The sequence below is a fragment of the Emys orbicularis genome, chromosome 1, assembly GCF_028017835.1.
Source record: "Emys orbicularis isolate rEmyOrb1 chromosome 1, rEmyOrb1.hap1, whole genome shotgun sequence".
Lineage (NCBI taxonomy): Eukaryota > Metazoa > Chordata > Testudines > Emydidae > Emys > Emys orbicularis.
In genome coordinates, this window is record NC_088683.1 from 218,719,479 (window position 1) to 218,746,194 (window position 26,716).

Genomic DNA, 26,716 nt, shown 5'->3' on the forward strand with positions numbered 1-26,716 from the left:
GTCTGATCGCATGTTTTTCCTTTTGCAACGGTTCATTTTCAGACCGACCTGACTGCTTTTCTTGTCGAATCTTTGTAGCATGCTCTGCAGTTGGTTGGTGCTTTCGGCAATTAGTACGATGTCGTCCGCGAATCTGAGATGAGATGATCGTTCTCCATTTATATTAACACCACTCCTCCAATTGATCTTGTTCATAACCATTTCAATGCAGGAGGTAAATAATTTTGGTGAAATAAGTTCTTGGACTGCATTGCAGACAACTTTTTATTTCAGAAGGTTGAAAAAGCTACTGGGGGGAAGCTGTTCTAGATTTGATTTTAACAAATAGGGAGGAACTCGTTGAGAATTTGAAAGTGGAAGTTAGCTTGGGTGAAAGTGATCATGAAATCATAGAGTTCACAATTCTAAGGAAGGGTAGAAGGGAGTACAGCACAATAGAGACAATGGATTTCAGGAAAGCAGATTTCGGTAAGCTCAGAGAGCTGATAAGTAAGGTCCCATGGGAAACAATACTGAGGGGAAAAACGACTGAGGAGAGTTGGCAGTTTTTCAAAGGGACACTATTAAGGGCCCAAAAGCAAGCTATTCCGCTGGTTAGGAAAGATAGAAAATGTGGCAAAAGACCACCTTGGCTTAACCACGAGATCTTGCATGATCTAAGAAATAAAAGGGAGTCACATAAAAAATGGAAACTAGAACAAATTACAAAGGATGAATATAGGCAAATAGCACAGGAATGCAGGGGCAAGATTAGAAAGGCAAAGGCACAAAATGAGCTCAAACTAGCTACGGGAATAAAGGGAAACAAGAAGACTTTTTATCAATACATTAGAATCAAGAGAAAGACCAAAGACAGGGTAGGCCCACTGCTCAGTGAGGAGGGAGAAACAGTAACAGGAAACTTGGAAATGGCAGAGATGCTTAATGACTTCTTTGTTTTGGTCTTCACCGAGAAGACTGAAGGAATGCCTAACATAGTGAATGCTAATGGGAAGGGGGTAGGTTTAGAAGAGAAAATAAAAAAGAACAAGTTAAAAATCTCTTAGAAAAGTTAGATGCCTGCAAGTCACCAGGGCCTGATGAAATGCATCCTAGAATACTCAAGGAGCTAACAGAGGAGGTATCTGAGCCTCTAGCTATTATCTTTGGAAAATCATGGGAGACGGGAGAGATTCCAGAAGACTGGAAAAGGGGAAACATAGTGCCCATCTACAAAAAGGGAAATAAAAACAACCCAGGAAACTACAGACCAGTTAGTTTAACTTCCGTGCCAGGGAAGATAATGGAGCAAGTAATTAAGGAAATCATCTGCAAACACTTGGAAGGTGGTAAGGTGATAGGGAATAGCCAGCATGGATTTGTAAAGAACAAATCATGTTAAACTAATCTGATAGCTTTCTTTGATAGGATAACGAGTCTTGTGGATAAGGGAGAAGCGGTGGATGTGGTATACCTAGACTTTAGTAAGGCATTTGATATGGTCTCGCATGATATTCTTATCGATAAACTAGGCAAATACAACTTAGATGGGGCTACTATAAGGTGGGTGCATAACTGGCTGGATAACCGTACTCAGAGAGTAGTTATTAATGGTTCCCAATCCTGCTGGAAAGGTATAACAAGTGGGGTTCCGCAGGGGTCTGTTTTGGGACCAGCTCTGTTCAATATCTTCATCAATGACTTAGATATTGGTATAGAAAGTATGCTTATTAAGTTTGCGGATGATACCAAACTGGGAGGGATTGCAACTGCTTTGGAGGATAGGGTCAAAATTCAAAATGATCTGGACAAATTGGAGAAATGGTCTGAGGTAAACAGGATGAAGTTTAACAAAGACAAATGCAAAGTGCTCTACTTAGGAAGGAACAATCAGTTTCACACATACAGAATGGGAAGAGACGGTCTAGGAAGGAGTATGTCAGAAAGGGATCTAGGGGTTATAGTGGACCACAAGCTAAATATGAGTCAACAGTGTGATGCTGTTGCAAAAAAAGCAAACGTGATTCTGGGATGCATTAACAGGTGTGTTGTGAGCAAGACACGAGAAGTCATTCTTCCGCTCTACTCTGCGCTGGTTAGGCTTCAGCTGGAGTATTGTGTCCAGTTCTGGGCACCGCATTTCAAGAAAGATGTGGAGAAATTGGAGAGGGTCCAGAGAAGAGCAACAAGAATGATTAAAGGTCTAGAGAACATGACCTATGAAGGAAGGCTGAAAGAATTGGGTTTGTTTGGTTTGGAAAAGAGAAGACTGAGAGGGGACATGATAGCAATTTTCAGGTATCTAAAAGGTTGTCATAAGGAGGTGGGAGAAAACTTGTTCATCTTAGCCTCTAAGGATAGAACAAGAAGCAATGGGCTTAAACTGCAGCAAGGAAGGTTTAGGTTGGACATTAGGAAAAAGTTCCTAACTGTCAGGGTGGTTAAACATTGGAATAAACTGCTTAGGGAGGTTGTGGAATCTCCATCTCTGGAGATATTTAAGAGTAGGTTAGATAAATGTCTATCAGGGATGGTCTAGCCAGTATTTGGTCCTGCCAGGAGGGCAGGGGATTGGACTCAATGACCTCTCAAGGTCCCTTCCAGTCCTAGAATCTATGAAATCATATCTCCTTGCTTTACACCTTTCTCGATTGGGATGCGGAGGGGAGTTGTATTCGCTTCCTTCAACAAACTGATGTACTGCATATTAATGCCCTGCTCTGCGAGCGCCTTTATGATTGCGTTGAACTCGACACTATCAAAGGCCTTTTCGTAGTCGACTAAAGCAATGCACAGCGTGATTTTGTATTCCCTCGCTCTTTCTAGAAGCTGGCTAAAGGTAAATACATGGGCGATCATGCTGAAATTTCTTCGAAATCCTGTCTGCTCTCTCGGCTGTTGTTCATTCAGACTCTGCGAGAGTTGGTTCGTTATCACCTTTGTAAAGAGTTTATACATATGAGAGAGCAGGCATATAGGGTAATTAAGATTTTCTTGATCCCACTTCTTGTACAACAAGATGGTATTTTTCCTTCTTCGAGATATCGACTGAATCTTAAAGCAAGGGCCTTCCAAAGTTTTTCACCTCCTGTGGAAATCATTTCTGACATTATTCCATCTTTGCCTGGAGCTTTTCCCTTCTTCATCTGGCGTAGTGTGCTTCAGACTTCGCTGACGATTATTGGGGGGATGCATTCTTCTGACTCTTGGAGCGTTGGGAGAGGGACGTTGATACTTGATTTGAACACTTCTGTATAGAAGTCCTTGTAGACTTCCATTCCTGCTCTGTCAATTGCTGTCTCTCCATCCTTGTTCTTTAATGCTACTTTAAGGAGTTTTTCTTTCCGGAAGTTCTCAAAGTCATCCTTCAGTTTTTGCTGTATAAGCTTGCACAGAATGGAGTACTCGAGGTTGTTATCCGAGCTCCTTTTCATATTTCTCCGCTTCTCTAACAAGCTTTTCGTTTCGTTCGAGATTCTTCCCTTTGCCTTCTTCATCTTTTCAATTTCAGCTGCTTTTATGCAACGTCTCAGCTTGTCAGCAAAGATACTATATCCTCATCACACTTTTCCGTCTGGCTCCAGTCAAACCCAGAAATCGCTTTTTTCAGCTTTGCTTCATTGAACGTCTTTGAGTGCTGTTTCCTGTTTGCCATCTGTAAAGCTTTCTTTTCCACTACTTCGTCTAAAATCAACTTCTCTCTAAGCAGGCGATGGTCACTGCCGGTGTTGAAGGGCTGCACCACAGAGACGTCTTGAGCCATGCGCCTTTTATTGACTAAAATAGAGTCGATTTCATTCTTACTCTTCGCGTTTGGCATGATCCACGTCCACCTTTTTGCAATTTTCTTTTTGTACCAGGGTGTTTGCCACGTACAGTTCTTTTGTTTCTGCCATCGTTACCAGCCTTTCTCCTCTTTCATTTCTTTCACCGCTGCCGTAACTCCCTATGAACTTCTCGTCAGCTTTCCCTCACCCGACCTTAGCGTTGAAATCTCCCATCTTGACAGTGTAAGTGGACTTTTGCGCGAGGGCTCTTTCGAGCTCTTGGTAGAATTCTTCCACTTCTTCGTCCTCACTTGCACTTGTGGGAGCGTAGGCCTGGATGACCTTGAGGATAGCTTTTGACTCCGTCTGAAGATGCAGCACACCAATACGTGATAATATTAGCTGGCATGATATGACTTCCAAAACCCAATCCTTACTAAAGATAAATCCGACTCCTCCAATGTTTCTAGCGCCATATCCCTTTCCGAGCCTCACAGCACTTCCATCCTTCCAGTTGACTTCCAACTCCTTCTTTCATCGGGTTTCACAGATACCGAGGATATCGCATCATATCCTTTTCTTCTCCTCCATCAGATGGTTTAACATTTCTTCCCTCACCAGCGACCTACAATTGTAAGTACACACGGTGAGGGTTGTCCTTTTCCATGTTGGCCTAGCACCTGACATTTTTAGCAACTTCTCGTTGCTCAATTTCCACTCCACCACCGAAGAACGGTTTGATGACACGCAGGGAACTAAGACCCATTTACTCGTGTTGTTTTAGCCATTAACTTTAAGCCATCCCACTGGCTAGGCAGGCAGGCATACGTACCTCCTCAAGCTTAGCTAGCCTTCAACCTCTAAGGAGAAGGAAAAATGCTCTTTCCTCTGAGAGAGCAATCCCCCTCCTTGGATTGGATAGTCTGAAACCTTTGTAGCATGGTTAGACCTACCAGGGCATACACCTGCTACCATAGTTGTCAGATGGCCAGGGTCACCGCTGCACCACGATGAGGCGCTGAGGTAGGATTTTGCAGCGGTATGAACTATACTATACTGTATAAGACTGTCCTTATTTTGACTCACTGTTCCACAATCCAAGATCATTTGTTCCTGTTGGTATACCAAGAGAGTAGTTGAGTCCTATTAATATTTTGGCTTCTTTTCCCCACAAGTAAGTTGTATCATCAATATACCTTGTCTGCAAGCCCTCTTCAACTTTTATTGTGTGCAGCTTCATTGCCATGATCCCAAAGTGCCAGATTTCTGTTTAACGTCTATATTGTACAACCAGTGAAAAACATATTTTGAGGTAGGAGATCTTTCATAAAACTGTGAGAACTTTTGTTGTAAAGACAGAAACCACATAAAACTTAACCTGGTCAGTCTTCAAATGAGTGAATTTGGAAAGTTTCAAGAAAATGTCCTCTCTTTTATCTGTGCAGGTTACTGAGCGGGTTACAGGGTTTCATGTATAACTTGGTATTTTTAACTTGGTATAACTTTCCTGGATTTTTTTTCCAACCTGAAAACAGTCACAAAGTATTGCTTTTGCATTTAGTAGAGTTATTTCTGTCTGAAACTAAGAGGTTGTACACTATGTGACTTCAAACAAGCAGGCACAACTAAAATTGCTTTTTGAACTAAGGTTTGTGTATTACTTATGGCAGAGTCAAAAACATCCTCTCCCCATAAAAGCCTGTGTAGTCTTGTGGATAAGATATTGGGCTGGGAGTCAGGTGACCTAAGTTCTGTTTTTGGATTTGCCATTACCCTGCTCTATGACTTTGGGCAAATCACTTTGTGCCTCTGTTTCCCTTTCCACCCCTTTCTTGTCTTGTCTGTTTAGATTGTAAACTCTTCCTACCCATAACAATAAGACATGGGTTTAGCCGCACCTCTGTCACCTTTGTGGTCTCTCTCTGTGCACCCATGTCAGGTCTTAGACCTGTAGTCCTTATCTGCTTTTGGGTGCAATTTCTGTTTTAATAAAGTTGGTTGCCCTGTTGATCTCCCCCAGCATTATGCACTTAATGAGTGTGACTCTACATTGCTTTGCAGTGGGCCTGAAGGCATGTGATAAGGTAAGAATTTTGCTTTTTTTTTTTTTTTTAATGTGAAAACCAAGCCTTTGTGATTGAGGAGAAAACCTTGAAAATGTGACCAGACTATTTCCCAAAGGCTCAGAAGCCTAAAATGAAATAAAAAGAACCATATATTCACAAAATCATGATATTCTGGCTGACTCATGAATATTGAATTCTTGGAGTTCAGAATACTGCTATTGCAGAAGCCCTAAATTAAGGTGATGAAAGTTGGAATTCCTCTCAGGCTCCCTTAAGCCTACTCGCATCTACTCACAAATGTCTAAAGGAGTCCATGGTAGTATAATCTCCATGCAGGCAAGCTAGAAGAAATTAAAGTAGAGGGTAAGCTTATTTTAACTTAAACATTCCTATACCTCTTGTTAGCTATTCTCCTGGCCCTTTAGGGTGTAAGTTACACTAGCTTGGAATCTTTCAGACTCCCTTACATTTAGAAACACTGGGACAAATTCAAAGATGGTCTGAATGTGGAGAATGGGGTTACACTTGGGTAAGTGGGTATGAATTTAAGTAAATTTTAGGCAGTATAGTGGGAGTCTATATTCATATAAGGTATACAGAGGGGAGGTGGCCAAAATATTAATAGGACTCAACTACTCTCTTGGTATACCAACAGGAACAAATGATCATGGATTGTGGAACAGTTAGTCAAAATAAGGACAATCTTATATAGTATAGTATAGTTCATGCTGCTGCAAAATCCTACCTCAGCGCCTCATCGTGGTGTAGCGGTGACCCTGGCCGTCTGACAACTATGATAGCGGGGTATATGCCCTGGTAGGTCTAACCATGCTACAAAGGTTTCGGACTATCCAATCCAAGGAGGGGGATTTTGCTTAAACTTACTTAGACTCCTCTCTGAATTGGACCCTCTGCCACTATATAGCACATCATAGGGAGAGCAACAATTTACAACAAATGTTATGTCCTGTATGCTTCATTCATTAAAACAAGAACAACTATAAATATACTTGAGAAACTGTGGGAGGGAATATCATTTTTAAAAGAATGAAAATATGTTACTGCCTTGTGGATTTGAATTGCACAGTTCTTTCAGTCAGAAATTGTATCTATCTGAATTTTGGAAAAGACTGTATAAGCAGAAAGTCACATTATCAGGGAGAAATGTGTCTGAAGGCCAGTGATGTAGAAGTTAATTCTGTAAGGTCATATTGTGAGCATTAGAATAATATTATATTAGCTTGAAAGAAAATGGGATACTGTGTATTTGGCACATTATAACATTTATAGACACTTTGATCAGAATTTCAGCCCTTCAGATTGCACCGTTTTGCCTGAAGAGAAAAAGCAGTTATATTTCCAGTTTTAGCACAGTCAGCAATGCTGTTGCAGTGCAGTCAGTTCTTTTGACCTGCACTGTACATTACTGAGAACATAAGTAACAATGTTACATACTGACCATTGTAGGGAACTGTACACTTTTTCAAATACTATGCATAACCAATAACACAATTATATGCTGTAGCCAAATTGGCATTTATTATTCATGAAATAAGAACTTTTAGCTATAATTAAGAGTGGCTGGGGTCTTAACTGGAGCACTTTGGGATTTTTTTAAATAGTCCAGCCAATATTTAAACATGGCTAGAAAATCCTTGAAATTTTGACTCTCCAGTATAGAAATTTGTTTAGAAATGAGGACTTTACATGGTGACTTAGAAATTCTATCAACCTTCCTCAACATTATTAACTTGATGCTCTGTCAAGATTTGAAATCCTCACCTTGTGCAAAATATGATTCACTTGCTGTAAAAGTTATGCGGGACAGCCTAGCTTCAATATTAGAACGTGGTATACCCAACAAATCTTAACTTTTGGAAAATATTTGTATGATTAATCAAAATGTTATTCATAATTAATTCAAAGAGAGTATAAAATGCCATTATCAATCTCCTTTGGAAGAGGGGACACCAAAGGACTGCAATATTATAAACTCTTCTCAGAGTTCACACATTTGCTGTATTCTTTGTCCTAATGTCTACCACCCCCGCCCCATAAATACCTCATTTATGTTTAAATGGTTATACAGTCGAATGTATCCATGTTTTGATAGACCTTAAAACAATGCTAAGATAAACAAAGTGAGCTATCCCATTATCTGACATATTCATTGTATTTCCCTGTATTTGCTATAAGAAATAACTTGACAATTGCAAATACAGAGGTTATATAATTTCAGTAGTTATATAAGGCAAATAGTAAGTGTTCAGGGCTACGGCTGTATAAATTCTTGTTGACGTTATATTGACAATGAAAACCATGCTTTCCAGCTGTGACTTTTTTCTGTTTTGTTAACCGTTATCACAAGTGTGCTAAAGATACTATTATTGTTGAACCAGTTATTTCATCTAAAAGTTTAAGAAGATACAATGAAATGCTTTATACAACATCTCTACGAGCTTCAGAATTATATTTTCTGGTGAGAGGGAATATAGCAAATAATGCATGCTTACTTATAGAAGATACAGCATTCTTAAGTTTTCCCATTTCAATTTCTAGAAATATCATCTGCTTTTTATGATCAGAATAGTAGAGCCGTACTTATGGTGTCTCACTGACAAAGTAGGATAATACACTTTCCTTCAGGTGGGCTGTAAGAAGGTTTTTACAGAGCAGAACAGCTTTGTGCTGGATATATTTTACCTTATAGATCTACTAGTGTTTTTAGTGGGCAGTAAGTTATATACTGTATCATGACTATCATTTTTTAGAGCAACTATAAAGTCTAATTTTCTGATGCCACTATTAGCATTGCTGAACAGTCCTGTCACACCCTAAAGGGAATAGAGATTTTTGTGTAATATATGGCCTTAACATTTAACAAGAGTTGGGGAGTCCACAGCCAGCATAAAACTGGCATAGCCAGCACTTCACCCCTCTCCATTCTTTGCAATCCTCAAAGTAGTTTGTGTATTAGTAGGGGCAGGGAATGTGACTGGACTGCTCTGTGCTCCAGCATTCTGTAGCTCATAAATGGTCACTCGGGTAAACATCCTGAATGGCATGTGCACTGAAAAGAATGCTTATTAGTCTGTTTTAAGGATGTGGCTATCTTTTGAAATTCATGGATGCTTTTTATCCTCTTGCTGAGGATGACTTTTAAATATACTGTACGTGTGCCTCCTAAAATCCTGGACCTCTGTAGCAGTTTTTTGTATTCAGGCTTTAGACACGACAGCTGTTTAGACTTCAGTGGTACAATTTGTAACATATTGTGTCATTATGAGGCAACTGTGACAGTTTTAAAAAAAAAAGCATTGAGGCGATACAGGAAAATTGCAGCTTGCTGTTTTATATTTCTTATAATTAGATAAATCCTGATCTGAAAGAGATCACAATTCTCCCTATTGTGATCTGTGTATGATAGGTCATTATTTGTGCACTGGTGCTAAAACCATTGTCATGGTAACCGATAATTTTCAGGCCCATCCTGTTCTTCAGAGACACATTATTGCAGTCCAGGTAGATTCAGAGATACAAGTTGTGTTCTTTAAAAACTTGTGACAATGGATGATTCACGATTGCATTTGTTGTTGTTGTTGTTTTTTAAACAAGCTTTAGATAACCTGTGCTTCAGTTCTATATGCAACTGTCATTTTTTTTAACACCATGGAAAAAAGAGAATTAGATAGAATGAAGATGCAGATCACAAAATAATAAAAAATATTTTTCTTTGAATTCCTGTTATGTCATAAAATCCCTCTGGATTGTTAACAAAAACAGGTAGGCAGCTTACCGACTTCCACTTCACTGCAGAGTTGTCAGTAAAAATATGTATTATGGATGGTGTAGCAGAGTGGGTGATGAATAAATAAAGGGTATTTATAGACGGGGGGGGGGGTGACATGGCATGTTTTACTCAGAGATACCTTGAGGTGTGACAGGAAGCTCAGATTCTGGAGCGTTATAGTCACTGTGGTGTACCAAACGTACAGAACCAAGAGGTTAGATGCTCAAAATAAATGCTAGGAATGTGGAAATGTTTGTTTCATTATAATCCATTTAAATCAATTTTGCATTCCCAACAGGTTGTTTACTCACCTTTTTGTCTGTGAATATATATATGTAAATATGGGAGTTAAGGTTGAGATTACTTATCAATAATGTAGGGAGAAATACATTACAAGGCTGTTGTGATTATCCCCAAACCAAGCATTATAAACCCAGGAAATTCAGAGTTTAAGTTAAATTTAAAAGAAAGAAAAATTGTGTTAAAATATGGAAATGCACAGTTAGGGGCCCTTCTAGTCATGGACTCTCTTTTCTATGTTCATATAGCACCCAGCACAATGTGTACCCAGATGCTATTGGGACCTTTGAGCATTATCATAATGTCAATATTTAGTATTACTACTACTACACCCTTAACACTGCCTCCAGTGATACCATGCAATAAACAAGATATTAAGGCATTTGAGTGTCTGTGGTCCCAGATTACATTAGATTTTTATACATATCAGATTTTTTTCTTTTTTTCCTGCCTCTCACCCATGCTGTCTCCACAGGGCAGATAAGGTGCAACCGGTAACTCTTGAAAACATTTAGGAGTAATGTTTTTGGTGTTTTTGCCATTACTTTTCCTAACTGTATCAGCATAGGCTGGTGCATAATTTTTTTCTCCTTCATGATTTTCTGTGAAGAATTGCCCGCTATCCAAACTGCTGCTGCTTCCCATTGCTCTCAATGAAAGTGAAACCAGGGAAGATAGAGTTCCCAGTGTTTTCTGGAAGCAAAGACAAATGCTCAGTCCTGCTGGCAGGGCTGGCTCTGGCTTTTTTGCCGCCCCGAGCAAAAAAAAAAAAAAACCTGTGGGGTGGCCGGAGCAGCGAAGCAAAAAAAACGTTCTGGAGCCAGGGTGCAGGGGGACTCCCTGCACTGCAGCCGTGCCCCGAGCAGCGGAGTGTGCACCCCAACTAGCAGGGGGAGGGGGTGGCAGTGAGGGGGGGAGAGAAAAGGGGGGCGGCCAGGGCTTCCTTCAGCGGGGCGCTTGCCACGCGGCCCCTCCCACTGCGCCGCCTGCCAGGAGGGCTCTGCGCCGCTCCGGTCAGCGGGGAGGGAAGGACGCGGGCTGCCCTGCTGGGCTTGCTGCAGACCTGGCACCGGCTGGGGCAGACGGAGTGCGCAGCCCGCTCGCAGCAGGGCGCTCCCTTCCTCCGCACCGCCGCCCCCTACAGGGCGGCCGGAGCGGCGAAGCAAAAAAAAAAATAGGATTAGAGGGAAGCCGCCCCTTAGAATCTGCCGCCCCAAGCACGAGCTTGCTCGGCTGGTGCCTGGAGCCGGCCCTGCCTGCTGGGAACAATGGGAGATAGATGTTGCGGCAGGGAAAGCAGAATTCCACCTTCGTTGGGAAAAGAGGAAATATTTATCCGGCAGGTTGCTAAAACAACAACGTGTGTTTCAGACTTAACATTTTAGAAGTAGCCCAGGGGACTTAGACTTGTGCAAAGGTGATATTTGATAGTCAAAAGATAATGCAATTTTTCACACAGCTGTGCAGTGTATGACCTGGATGTAACATATGTGATAAATATATATGCATGTTGGTATATGCTAAATATTATTGTAATTTGCACATGACCTAGAATAAGAACATGATTAATATTTGTCCATTATACATATATAGAAATATTAATTTAGGCTACCATAAAACTGAGCTTATGTGCTTTGTACATAAAATTTATGATTAGGGGTTTGTCAGTATTTTAATAATTAATTTTTCACAGGCTGAAAAATCTGAAAGTGTATTACTAATGATGTTTATGTCTGCTTTTGGGCTGGGGAGTTTGTGCTGTGTTGCTCTCTTCCATAAAAGGTATACAATTAGCCAAATTCTCTTTATTTTCCTTCTGGAAAAGGTGACAACTGCTTTAGGGCAGGTCTACCCTACAAATTTACATCAGAGCAGCTGCACTGTTGTCTGGTGCTGCGCTGTCTGGTGAAAACGCTCTATGCTGACGGGAGAGAGCTCTCCCGTTGGCTTAATAAGTCCACCTTCTTGAGACGTGATAGCTATGTCAGTGGGAAAAGCTCTCCCACTGACATAGCACTGTCTACATGAGGGGTTAAGGTTGGTATAGCTACAGGGTACATCGCTTAGAAGTGTGGATTTTTCACACTGCTGAGTGGTGTAGTTATATTGAAATAAGTACGTAGTGTAGACCAAACTTTAGTATCCAGGTTAAATTCACTAAGGTGCATCTCTCCATCTCTACCCCGAGCGGGGAGAAATATCTTTTGGGAAAGAACATTTTAGTTTTGAAAGTTTAAATCCATATATACTGCAGATGGAGCTCATGCCCCATAACAGTAATAGCTATTTACAAATTTGGAAATGGTTTAGCAGTATAAAATGATCATCCCAGACATGCCATCCCTTATCTCAATGAAATAAAATAGAAAGGGCAATGTGCTGTAAATAAATTAAGTGTCCTCTGGCACTTGATTACAGATGAATTTGCTTATCTAAAACCAGAGCTGACACACGCTTATTTCTTATATTTAAATCTGTCATTGCCTGTGGAACACTGATTGACACTCTAGATGCTGTGTTTCTCTTAAGAGTGTCAAGTTAAAGTATGACTGAGGGATAAGAATGTCCATGCTGAGCACTGTCTGGGCAATTAACTCATTTATATTTTGGGAATACAGTGCCTCTCTTTCTGGTACAGAATTTGATTTTGCATGATCACAGTCCTAGGCAATGTGTACAGAGAAAATATGAACTCTTGCAAATTGTGCCAGAATAACTGTTGAGGCGGTGGTCTGTACTGTTCATTTGGGCTACCTAGTTCAGCCTGCTCTGTATATGAGGTGCGGACATTGAGAAACAAGGTCAATGAACTGCTTTGTGATTGTTAATGATGTGTTTGAATAATTTCTTAAGCCTTTAAACCAGGCTCTGTCATTTGCAGTACATTGCTGGACATCAGTTAATCAACATTTTTGCATCATAAACCCATAATGACAGTTGTTCTGTCACAGTTATAGTCTGAGCATATAGTCCCGAAGTGCCAGCAAAAGTATGTTTGACAATATAGCAGCAGTTTCAATACCTGTGGTAATGACCAGCTTAATAGAAAAATGTAATGTGCACTCTTTCAATTAAGTAATATCCATGTATTGTGGATAGAGGCTAACTACAATGTACATTGAACCAGTCTATTTCATAAATTTACAGCAAATCCTTTATCAATGCAGCAAATAGTTCAAAGCAAAGTTATCAGATCTCAAGAGCTTGCATATTAACGGATTTAATTTTGTAGGTAGCAGAATATGGGTAAATGTTTTGGCCACCCATGCTCTTTCTTAGCTTTTTCATTTTGAGAGATTATTTGCTGCAGTGTCATGAAATTACTTTTTTTTTTCTTGGCTTCTGTGAACTGGAGTATTATTCAGTATTATTATTTCAGTAGGAGTAGTCAAACTTTTTAAAAAATATTTCCTCCAAGTGTGCAATAGACTTGGAGGAATTACAATTAGAGTAAAATTGTGTGTGTGCGAAGTTATGGACGAGGATGTAGGTGGTCTGGCCAAGTGGTCAGAGCAGGAGTCCGGTCTAGTGGCAGAGCAGGCATCCAGGTTAGGGAATGAAGCCAAGGGTCGGCACCTGAGTCAAGTGCCAGTTACCAGAGCTAGGTGTCAAGCCAGAGTCAGAACCAGGATTCAAAGCTGAGGGTCAGATACCAAATACCAGAGCAAAGAGTCAAGGTCAGAAATCAGAGGCTGAGGTTGGAGCCAGGACTGGTGACTGAGGATTGGAGGTGAGGTGTAATGGCAGGAGGGAAGGCAAGGATCAAGTATGGAACAGGAGCATGGCGGGAATGGGAGTGAAGGCAGAAATAAGGCAGGAGCAGAGCAGGAACAAGGTTGGGTGCAGGAGGCAGGCCACGAGCAGGATCCAATGCAGCCACAACAGGAAGCCACTATGTTGCTCAGACAAACTTCCTGTTCCTTCTCCTCGCTTAAATAGCATAGTAGGACCAATTGGTGGAGCTGGGAAATCCTCCAATCAGAGCTCATGTGTGTGGTGCCTTGGCTAGGTCTATTGCCCTAGTAGCTTTCCAGCCCACCAGGTGTCAGTAGCTATTGGGTGGAGACCAGGATGCGGCAGCTGTCTGAGTATTCCCAGGCCTGGGTTCAAGACCTGGAACATCAGAGGCACCTGGAAACATTTATCTGGAATCAGAGGCTACTCTAGAGAGAGTGGATGCCACCTGGGATGCTGAGCCATGGGGAATACACTGATAATTAGCAATATGATAAAAGTACTGACGGAGACTACTCAGCCTAGCCCATGATATATCCTTCTCAGAGCACATGGGAGTACAGAACACCAAAAAACACTTATTCCAGAATTTCTACTGGCCTTGGGTTTTACAGAGTGTAAAAAAAATCTATATTCAAATGTGCCAGACAGCCATGACAGTTTGGGACAATAAGTGTTAAGCAAGGGAATCCCTTGGGAGTGGTTAATGCAAATTCCACAACTCCAGTTATGCAAAAACCCAGTCTTTTGAAGCTACGTCCTGAGAATTGGTCATGACTGGTGATTACCTGCTTCTGGACACTGTAGCTCAAAGGCCTGAGGTGTATCATTAAAAAAAAGCTAAACTATCCAGTCAGGATTCTGGTTCCTGATCTAAAACTTGACATTAACTTGTTGTAACCAATGGGGCAAACCCAATTGTGGGTTTTGGAAAACTGACATCTACCAGAGCCCTACTTTGGAGTTGGGTGTAATCTCTGATAAGCTATTAGCATACATGTAGATTTTTTTTATTGGTTTTATTGTTTCCTCTGTAATTTTTTTTACCTTTAAGAATAAATGCAGTTTGCTTTGTGAAGGATGGTTGGTAACTGGTGAGAGGTTAACAACAGGTACTGGATGCCCAATCAGTCTGCTGAGGTGAGGTGCAGAGAGATTGTAAACCTAAGCCCTGGTCTGAATGGGGAGAGACACAGGTCTCCTCCCTAAAGAGGTGATGGTTGGGAGCCAGCAACCTTAAGAGGGTGCCCTTGAGGAAGACCAAGGGGGTGGTGGTCAAAGGTGTAATTAACCCTGAGAGTAGTATTTTTGTTCGTTTGTTTTTTTCTTTGGAGCAAGAAGGAATTTAAAGACTGCATTTTTTTTTCCTTTTGGTACAAGAAGGCAGTTCAAGTCTGTGTCCTTAATACAAATGCAGAGGAGTTCCAGATAGCTGGTTGTAGCACCTTGATTCAAGGCTGCACAAGTTTACATCACTAGGGAGTAGAGGACTGGGCATAGCTCCACTCCTTCTTGGTCCACCAATGCCCCACCCCGACATGTTGCTTTCTTCATTTTCCAAGAGTTGGGGTGCAGAAGGCAATGGATCTGCCTCTGCTAATTTTCTGTTGGAGGAGTGTTCTCCTGCGCTAGCCACTTTGCTCTGCGTTCACCGCCTCAAATGCATTTAGTAGACTGCAGAATGCACCCCTGTGTTTTGGTTCTACCCTAGAAAAAGAAGGAATTTAAGGATTTCTGGTGGGGGAGGGGTCTCCATTTTGGAGAAGAGAGGCATTTAAAAAGACTTGATAACATTTTCATAGTCTGTGGGCACTTAGGTCTCAGTCCTCCAAACACTTTTGCACATTTAACTTTGAAGTTAGTGGGACTGCTCACATATCCAGAGTTAAGTACCTGTGTGTTCACCAGTTTGGAGAGTTGGGGCTTGTTAGCAAGGGGACATTCACTTGCATTCATATACTGGTATAATTATACTGCTGCAGTTATAACTCCCTGTGTGGACTTTCCTATTCGGAATAACAGTGGCTTAAACTGATTCCAAAGCAACATAAGCTAAAATGGAAAAAAAGGCCACTGTTAATTCTGAATTAGTGTGCACATGGGGAGTTACGTTGATATAATGCTGTCACGCTGTCTGGCTCATGACTGAGGGCCTACCTCAGAGCAGACATCCTAAACTGGTGGTGTGTTCTAGAATTAGATTTCACCAAACCAGTAACAAATGTGAACTCCTGGATCACTGTAACACTCTTACCATGGAGTCACAGACAGTCCCCTTAGACTGTCCAGTCTATCTTGCCACCCAGACAAACTGGACTTTGTGATAAAAGATCTCTTATACCAAAAGTCACACCATATTTAGGTGTCAGTTGGTACTCTAGATCTATACCAAAAACAATGCTGGTAGCCAATTCTATAGTAAACTAACTAAAGCTTTATTAGCTATGAAATGGAAATTAGAGTTACTGAAAGGTTAAAGCAGGTTAAATATATATACAGGTGAGTCACAGTCTGTAATTCCAACTGGAGCAGAGTTGTTGTAATCTGCCAGGTTCCCAAAAGTCTCTCAAGCTACCCAGAATAATTCTGGGGATCTCCATCTTCTCGTTCAGTTATTCCACTCAATCTAAACAGTCCAGAGAAGGTGGATCTTTCCCTGAATCCATACTCATAGCTTCTTCTCACTGACGAGGTCACTACCCATGTGAGCTCTTCCTGTGATGCTGGAGAGTGAGGAATGCATTTAGAGTCTTTGGCCTCTGATTTATCACACACAAAGATGCCTTGCTTTGAAATTAGCACTTTTCTGTTAAAGTTCTGCATGTGTATTCCACAAGGCTTCTTTCTCTTTTGATGGGTTAATTAGTTACAGGGGTATATACAATGTAAATGTTTGCTACTACATTATAATGAGATACAGATAAGTGAAAACAATGCAGGTAACATCCCACTTGTTTTCATGAAATTTAAACACCAAATGCATTCATACATTTAACAATCACTTTGTTCTATACTAATATACAAGCAAATTGGCCTGGCTATGCATTTCTAAGCATTCAGTGAGCCGTGGAGCTGGTCTGCGTCACAAATGCCAATAAATTTCCCCGTGTAGACAAATCCTTAGTCTCCATTCAAAGGACAAGGTCCAGGGACTATGTCTATTTTCCAACTATGAGAGCTTTACTGTCCCTCTTAAAGTGGTTACACAAACCCTTTGAAAGCACTGCTGAGTGAAAGTGGAAATAATCTTGAGATGCCAGAAATATTTGAGAGATCAGCCTGTCCTTCATCTTGGATTTCCAGTCTCAGTCCCTGTAGCAATGCAGTAGTCTGGGTTGGAATTTCCCTGTTTTCCCTGGTACCATAAGATGACCCCATGATAGTGATCAATGGGTATTTTATTAATAATTAATTACTTAAATGTTTATTAAATTGTACTGCTATAAACAGAATATTAATGTGTCAAAAAATAAGAAATACTTAGATATTGTTTTCTGCAAGAAGGTAATTCTGATACATACTTACATTGCTGCTTATTGTGTACTCCTAATATTCTGTTCTCTCCTCTGATATACATATGTAACAATCAAAAATATTAATGCGCGTACATCAGGGAAAGAATAGCCCCCCACAGGAAAGAACATAACTTAAGTTTAAGGGGCTGCTGTAGTCCTAGGGTGTAGGCTTGATGACTCGGGTTGGTGGAGAATGGGAGGTAAAACAATCTACCTTGCATATGTTATCTTTTATAACAGCCAGCCCTGTCTAAATATCAAGTGGTTCTAAGATTTGCATATTATATGTGTTTTAAGCCTGTGAAAGCAGTACACTTTTTTACCATCTAATAACTCCTTGAGGTACTTTTGGAAGAGGATATTGCAGAATCTAGACATTGTGGCGTCTAACACTAAATCATCTCCATTTGGTCCATATGCACAGAGAATATGTAAATTAAGTATGAATTAAACACTCAAAAGATGTAAATTCTGTGAAGAAGAATGAAAATGAAAACATCAAGTCCTCTGAAAATGGGTTAGCATTTTTTTTTACTGAAGTGCTTTAATTTTAGAAGATACCCAGTGAAAACAAGTTTTCATATTTTATCATCTGTCAGAATGGCCTTAAGTATTAAAGCTAGCACTATAGCACGTTAATATAGAATTATTTATACCACTTTGAAGTTTTTTATATTTCTTACAAGGTGCTAATTGTGCTGAATCAAGCTGACAAAATTGCATAATTTTTAGGTTAATATTAGCATAATCCTACAGCACATTGTTTAAAGGAAGTAAAGAAATAAAATGTGCTGAATATTTTTGCAATATGATGAATAACACTGTATCTTTCTCACAGTCATAATTTCCGTGACACTAATCATGAATTTTGGGGGGGGAGGGGTTATAACTAGTTATGTACTTTGTTACGCAGGCCAGTGTGCTACTGAGTAAGACTTCTGAGAATTTTTGCAAATTTAGCTTTGTCTATATCCAGTAGAGTAGAGCATGGGAGTAATATGGGGATTTCATGATTTTAAACTGTTTAAATATTAGTGAATAGTTTTAAAACCAGTTTTAACGGGAATATAGAGGATATTTTCTTTAAAATAATAATGCAGGAGTTTTCACTTTTGTCTATAAATTTGTGCCATTTTTTTGGTTTAAACTAAAGTTTTGGCTTCTGCATTTTCTGCCAGGACGTGCTATGAAAAGCGTAGTCTCAGAGCAGGTGCCTGCAAGCATGGACTCCGACTCCTATGTGGCGCCCCATTGAAATCGAGGCTTGTGTATCTCTTTGCAGGTTAAGAAACCTTAATGAGACATCAAATTTACACCACAAAACCCACAGTTAGTGCCTTGATGTGAAAGGATGTTTGAATTACAGGTTAGGATTTTCTTCCTAGTGAAAAGCATATGGCAATTCCAAATTTTGATTAAACATCATCTGAAGGGGTGTGTTTTCCCCACTTGCCTAAATATTTATTTTAGTACTCCAGTGATCTGCGAAGAGAGAAGCCTCCCACTCCTTTTGTGCCTCAACACCAATTATGTTGCAGGTTCCCTCAGCAGTTCTTTCAGTGGCATTTTACCTTCGTATGGATGCAAATGATGCTAGTGCATCAACAAGAGAAGAAACCAAAAGACCCAGGCTGAGTTCAGCTTATTCTGGCCTTCATTTTAGCATATTTTTGAAGTCTACCTTCCTGTGTGACAGTGCACATGATAGGAAAAACTAGTCAGGAATGCCCATTAGTTTCACACTTGCGGATTCTTGATGCATTTTTGCCTGATGGGAACAGGGCTGCTAGCTGTCACATACCTACTTTCATTTTTGTTTATTATTTTGTTTAAAATTTTCCAGGAATTTATCAGTGCTTAATCCATTTTTAAAAAATGGTGAAAATTGGTGCGAAAAATTAACTTTGCAGTTTTTTGGGGTAAATATTGGGTTTAATATTGGGATAAGAAGACAGTAAACAAAGCAACAAAAAAAAGAAAAGTAAGAGTTTTGAAAGTAAAAGCAGTTTAATGCCCTGGTTTATTTCATGAACTGTACATTACCAATATGTGTATCTTCCACTGCATTGCCTTACTTTAACAGACAGCCTTGCATTTACATGTAGACTAATTTATTATTAACAAAAAAAAACCAAAAAAAAAAAAACCTACCAAATGTAATGTATGGCATTTTCTTAACATAATCAATAGGTTCATGTATTTGAGTGGTCCAATAACTGGATGAAGATCAGTAATAAAAATAAATAATTTTTGCAAAATCCAAGGGGTTTTTTTTGGTAAAAATCAGTAAAAACTGAAAACAGAAGGCCTTACTGATAGGGTACATGTGCAGACATCTGCCATGCTTGCCTGCAGTCCTCCAGGATTCTCATGCTGTGGCTTCTTTTGTCATTTGGGGGCTGCTTTGATACCTCCTCTTCAGGCATCCAGGTGACTGCCTAAGTCCTTACTGATGTCCCTGCTAGGAAGAGAAGGATAGGACAAAAGATAGGAGGGAATTTCTCCCTGCCCTCTGACTACCACCCAGCATCCCCACCATCTGACCAAATGTCTGCCAAATGCAAAGGGATCAAACGGATTGAAAAATAAATTTTGCTTTGAAGATTTTGAGAGGCTAGCATAGAATAAGATGAACTAGTCAATATTTCAAAATAACTTCCTGGAAAAAATAGTACTTAGCAATTTGTGTCTTGAAAATTCTTTACAAATATTAAGCCTCTTGGTAAAACTGAAAAGTAGGTAAATGCTATACTAATTATGTAGATGAGAAATCTGAGGCACAATGAAGCTTCTTGATTTGATACAAGGACATGTGGAAGACAAGTAGCCAACTCAGTATTAAAACTTGAGTCCTGACTGCCAATCCTGTGCTCTGACCACTGGGCTATCTGCTTTTTGAGAATCTAACATTTTCTAGCATTACTCCAAGGAAGGCAAATGTAATCAAATAATTGTTTTTATTTAAATCTAGTTTAATTTTGACATTTTCAAGTTGTAGTAACCACAATGAAAATGTAAAGGAAGGGTTTTTGGTTTTTTTAAAACAAGTATGACATGATATTTTTTTTAAAATGCTCTATAAGGTGTTCAGAACAGCATCATGTATTAGAAATAAAATTTATGGTGCATGAATGAAGTAACAATTCGGGGTTTCTTTACTTGCATGGTGGTGTTATTCTTACAGATATTTAAATATATCTAACCACACAATTAACAAAAGAAGTGCATTTTGGTTGCCAATACATTTTGAATGACTTTTATTGCTGCTTAACCATAGTTTTAGCTTTAACTTTTATTCTGATTACAGTGGGATAACAATAGGTTTTTTTCCCCCAAATAGTCATGAGCAATGAGTGCTAAAACTTAAATGCTAAGAGATTGTATTTTGAATGCATATCTGCCCACTGCTGCTTCCCTCTCTCCTCCCCCTTGAAACTTCAATTAGGCATAGAGAAAGAGAATGGAGATTGACTTGAGATTCAATTTGCAAGTGCTGAAATGCAAATTCAGCAACTCTTATATCAGCTCATACTGAATTTTTCACATTTAAGTAGCTGATAAACTTGCTCAAGCTGAGAAGAGTAACTTTATTTTGTGAGAAACATGAAGCTCATTTAACTGGTTGAACCAGAAGAAATGTATTTTTACCTTTAATATTTTAGGTGACACTTTGTGTGAATCAAGATTTCCATTTACTTTAGGTTAAAGCACGTAAATATGTACTTGGTTATTAAAACATTTTGTATGTTTCCATTATAGAGGAGTTAATCCTTAGTAAATATATTTTAATAATTAATTCAAAATATCACAATCATCTTACAAAATGTAAATTTGCCATGCAAATAAAATTTTAAATTTTTAACAGTGCAATATTCTGTTATTGAGTGCTGCTGAGAGTCTTGCTAGAAGACAAGATCTTTGGCTGAGCCCATACTACTAATAAGTTTAGCAAAATTCAGCTAGAGATATCTTAAATATTAACCAGAAGCTGTAATTAACTTGTTCTCATCATTTGTACCACTGATGAGAGGGCGGTGATTTTGTCATGATGACTTGTGTCATAATTTTTAGGAATTTGTTAAAATCAGAAGTCAAAGACTCTCTTACTCTCATTGTTAATTGACAGGCCTTGGAAAGGCTCCACTATAAGGCTGAAATCTTGGCCTCATTCAAGTCACTGGAAGTTTTCCCACTGACTTGAATGGGGCCAGGACTTTGCCCCTAGTCACTCAATAGCAGTGAAAAGATGCAGTGGGCAAGATGGAGCCAAACTCCCTGAAGAGGGTCATGCCAAAAGGATAGAGAAAATTCCTTTTTCTCCTTCCAAAAAAGAATGGGAAGTTCTATAACTTTAAACCACTGAGGAAAATCTGATGGGCTTAAACTTTGGCAAATCAAGTGTAAAAGCATGATTAGGTAGGCCAAAAAGGAATTTGAAGAGCAAATAGTGAAAGACATGAAAGCTAACAGCAGTTTTTTTAAGTATGTCGGAAGCAAGAAGTCTGGCAAACAATCAGTGGGGGCACTCAAGGAAGTCCACAATCAGTGGGGGCACTCAAGGAAGATAAGGCCATTGTGGAGATGCTAAACGAATTCTTTGCATCAGTCTTCACTGAAGAGCATGTGAGATTCGCACACCTGAGCCTTCTTTTTAGGTGACAGATCTGAGGAACTGTCCCAGATTGAGATGTCAATAGAGGAGGTTTTGGAACAAATTGATAAATTTAAACAGTAATAACTCATCAGCCATCAGATGATATTCACCAGAGTGCTGAAGGAATTAAGATGTGAAATTGCAGAACTACTAAGTTTGTATGTAATCTATCACTTTAATCCGCCTCTGCACCAGATGATGGGAGGTTAACTAATGTGACGCCGATTTTTAAGAAGGCTCCAGAAGTGATTTTGGCAATTACAGGCCAGTAAATTTAATCTCAGTATCTGGCAATGTGATTGAAACTATAGAAAAGAACCAAATGATCAAACACGTAGATGAACATGATATGTTGGGGAAGAGTCAACATAGCTTTTGTAAAGGCAAATCATGCCTCACCAATCTATTACAATTTTTGAGGGTTCAACAAACATGTGGACAAGGGTGATCTAGTGGACTTTCCAAGTGTACTTGGACTTTCAGAAAGTCTTTGAGAAGGTCCTTCACCAAACTCTCTTAAGAAAAAAAAGCCATCATGGGATAAGAGGGAAGGTCTTCTCATAGATCAGTAACTGAAGATAGGATACAAAGGATAGGAAACAAAGGGTAGAAATCAATGATCAATTTTCACAGTTGAGAGAGGTAAATAGTGGGGTCCCCCAAGGCTCTGTACCGGGACCTGTGCAGTTCAACGTATTCATAAATGATACGAAAAAGGGTTAAACATGAGGTGGCAAAGTTTGCAGATGATACAAAATTACTCCAGATAGCCAAGTCCAAAGCAGGCTGTGAAGAATTACAAAGGGATCACACAAAACTGGATGACTGAACAACAAAATGGCAGATGAAATTTAATGTTGATAAATGCAAAGTAATGCAAATTGGAAAACACAATCCAAACTATAAATACAAAATGATGGGGTCTAAATTAGCTTTTGCCACTAAAGAAAGAGATCTTGAAGTCATTGTGCATAGTTCACTGAAAACATCTGCTCAATGTGAAGCAGCAGTCAAAAAAGCTAACAGTGTTACGAATCATAAGAACAGGGATACATAAAATGACAGAAAATATCATAATACCAGCATATAAATCCATGATACTCCTACACCTTGAATACTGCATGCAGTTCTGGTCACCCCATCTCAAAAAAGATGTATTAAAATTGGAAAAAGTATAGAGAAGGACAACAAAAATGATTAGGGATATGGAGCAGCTTCCAAATAGAGATTAGAAAGACTGGGACTGCTCAGCTTGAAAAAGACTGCTTACTTTGCTTAAGAGCCTTTAGTGAGGGACCTTGTCAAAGGCTTTCTGAAAATCTAAATACACTGTATCCACTGGATCACCCTTGTCCACATGCTTGTTGACCCCCTGAAAAATTTTAGTAGATTGGAGAGACATGATTTCTATTTACAAAAAGCATGTTGATTCTTCCCCAACAAATTATGTTCATATATGTGTCTGAAAGTTTTGTTGTTTACTATAATTTCACATTTGAGTTCCTTCAGACCTCTTGGGTGAATACCATCTGGACCTGGTGATTTATTACTGTTTAGTTTATCAATATGTTTCAAAACCTCCTCTAATGATGCTTCAATCTGGGACAGTTCCTCAGATTTGTCCTGTAAAAAGAATGGCTCAGGTTTGGGAATCTCCCTCACATCCTCAACCATGAAGACTGATCCAAAGAATTCATTTAGTTTCTCTGCAATGGCCTTATCGTCCTTGAGTGCTCCTTTAGCATCTCAATCGTCCAGTGGCCGCACTGGTTGTTTAGCAGGATTCCTGGTCCTGATATACTTTAAAAAAAAAATTGCTATTACTTTTTGAGTCTTTGGCTAGCTGTTCTTCAGATTCTTTTTTGGCCTCCTAATTATATTTTTGCACTTAATTTGCCAGAGTTTATGCTCTTTTCTCTTTTCCGCACTAGGGTTTAACTTCCACATTTTAAAGGATGCCTTTTTGCCTCTCATTGCTTCTTTTACTCTGTTGTTTAGCCACAGTGGCTCTTTTTGGATTCTCTATGTTTTTTAATTTGGGGTATACATTTGAGCCTCTATTATGATATCTTTAAAAAGTTTCCATGAAGCTTGCAGGGATTTTACTTTTGGTGCTGTACTTTTTAATTTCTGTTTAACTAACCTCCTCATTTTTGTGTAGTTCCCCTTTCTGAAATTAAATGCTACAGTGTTGGGCTGCTGTGGTGTTTTTCCCGCCACGGGGATGTTAAATTTAATTATATTATGGTCACTATTACAAAGTGGTCCAGCTATATTCACCTCTTGGACCTGATCCTGTGCTCCACTTAGGTCTAAATCAAGAATTGCCTCTCCTCTGGTGCGTTCCAGAACTAGCTTTTCCAAGAAGCAGTCATTTAAGGTGTCAAGAAGCTTTATCTCTGCATCCTGTCCTGATGTGACATGTACCCAGTCAATATGGGGATAGTTGAAATCCCCCATTATTATTTTTATTATTATTATTATTATTTTTTAACAGCCTCTCTAATCTCCCAGAGCATTTCACAGTCACTATCACCATCCTGGTCAGGTGGTTGGTAGTATATCCCTATTGCTATATTCTTATTATTTGAGCATGGAATTACTATCCATAGAGATTCTATGGTGCTGGTGCAGTTTGGTTCAGTTAAGATTTTTACTTCATTTGATTCTATGCTTTTTCACATATAATGCCACTCCCCCACCAGCACAACCTGTTCTGTCCTTCCAATATATTTTGTACCCTGGTATTACTGTGTCCCATTGATTATCCTCATTCCACCAAGTTTCTGTGATGCCTATTATATCAATATCCTCATTTAGTATGAGGCACTCTAGTTCACCCATCTTATTATTTAAACGTCTAGCATTGGTATAGAAGCACTTTAAACACTTCTCACTTTTTAGCTGTCTCCCATTACGTGATGTAATTGAATGAGACTTTTTTTTTCATTTGACTGTTTCTCATCAGATCCTACCTATATTTTATCATCTTCCATATTCTTCTCCTTACTAGGACATAGAGAATCTCCATTAATAGATCTTCCCCTAAGGGATGTCTCTGTCCGAACCATGTGCTCCTCCGCACCTGTTGGCTTTTCCCTAGCCCTTTAAAAACTGCTCTATGACCTTTTTAATTTTAAGTGCCAGCAATCTAGTTCTATTTTGATTTAGGTGGAGCTCATCCTTCCTGTATAGGCACCCCTGTCCCAAAAGTTTCCCCAGTTCCTAATAAATCGAAACCCCTCCTTCCTACACATTGTTTCATCCACCCATTGAGACCGTGCAGTTCTGCCTGTCTAACTGGCCCTGTGCATGGAACTGGGAGCATTTCAGAGAATGCTACTACAGAGGTCTTGAACTTCAATCTCTTACCTAGCAGCCAAATTTGGCCTCCAGGACGTCTCTCCTATCTTTCCCAATGGCACTGGTACCTACATGTACCACGACCACCGACTCCTCCCCAGCATTACACATAAGTCTATCTAGATGTCTTGAGAGATTTGCAACCTTCGCACCAGGCAGGCAAGTCACCATGCGTTTCTCCCGGTCGTCGCAAACCTAGCTATCTATGTTTCTAATGATTTAATTGCCCATTACTAATATCCATCTCTTCCAAATAACTGGAGTTCCCTCTCCTGAAGAGGTATCCTCAGTGCAAGAGGATACCACAATATCATCTGGAAGGAGATTCCCAATTATATGATTGTTTCCCTCTGGTCCAGTTGGATGTTCTCCTTCCCTGAGGCTTTCATCCTCCTCAACAGCACAGAGGCTGTTAAACCGGGGGCGGGACCGTTCTACTGTGTCCCGTAAAGTCTCATCTATGTACTTCTCTGTCTCCCTTAGCTCCACCAGCTCAGCCACCCTGGTCTCCAAAGCCCGTACCTGGTCTTTGAGGGCCAGGAGCTCCTTGCACCGAATGCACACATATGTCACCTGCCCATAGGGCAGGTAATCATACATGCTTCATTGGGTGCAATAAACTGGGTAGCCCCCACTCTGTTGCATTCCTGCATTCTCTTTTTACTCCTGCAGCTGGTTCCCTTGTTTTGTTTTTATCAGAGGGTGTTTTTTGGCTTAAGTTTAAAGAAGTTTAAGGAATGCTAAGTGTATATAGCCTCTCTCTCCCCTCCCCCCCCCCCCCCGGCTGTAAACTCTCTTGCAAAACTCCCGTTATCTGCACCTGTTTGCTAGGACATGGGAACTGAACTATCCTTTCATACTTAATGGTGTTTCCTTCATGCCAGTATCTAGGCACGTTGGCAGGGTAGCGTGGCAGATTGCACTGCTTCTGCAAGTATTGTACCAATTCTGTGGATTAGCACAGGACTTCAGGTTTTCAAATCTGTTAGTGGAGCACCTTTCATTAGCATGGAATTCATTTAAAATATTTAAGAAAAAAAGAAAAAAGAAGCAAAAAATGAATAAGACACTGCCCTGTGGCTTACATGCTCAGTAATCTTGTGAGTGCTTAGAAGTTCTGTAATGTTTTCTTTTCATGTAGGTATTAAAAATTTCAAGCATATAAAGGCATCAAAATCACATCATTTGACACTAGAAATATTAAAAACTTTTGATCTCTTTCTAGTTAAATAACATACTAAAATATCATCACTTGGTTTCTGTTTCCACCTGTAGACGCTTTGACAGAGCTGTGAAGAAGTGGCAGTGTTTCCACCATGACATGAAGAATTTTAGTCAGTGGCTAACTGACACAGAACAGAATTTGGCTAGAGCACAAACAGGTACCAGGGACCCGGATCAAGCCAAAATAAAGCAGTACCTCAAGGTAGGTTTTGACTGACCAATCCCTGACCCATTCCTTTATAGTTCAATTGTATATAGTGTTGATTGCTGAGTGGTATTTTTATATGATGTTTTTCAAATGTTTTCTTGTTCAACCTTTTTCT

At 39.7% G+C, this 26,716-nt stretch overlaps 1 protein-coding gene across 1 annotated transcript in view; it reads left to right on the forward strand.

The window, feature by feature from the left end:
• DMD (dystrophin) overlaps positions 1-26,716 on the forward strand; it is a 1,466,768-nt gene that overhangs the window by 449,718 nt on the left and 990,334 nt on the right. The window contains exon 39 of the mRNA XM_065405744.1: positions 26,445-26,595. Within this exon, the coding sequence (XP_065261816.1) occupies positions 26,445-26,595 (151 nt within the window). The remainder of the gene's footprint in view (positions 1-26,444; positions 26,596-26,716) is intronic.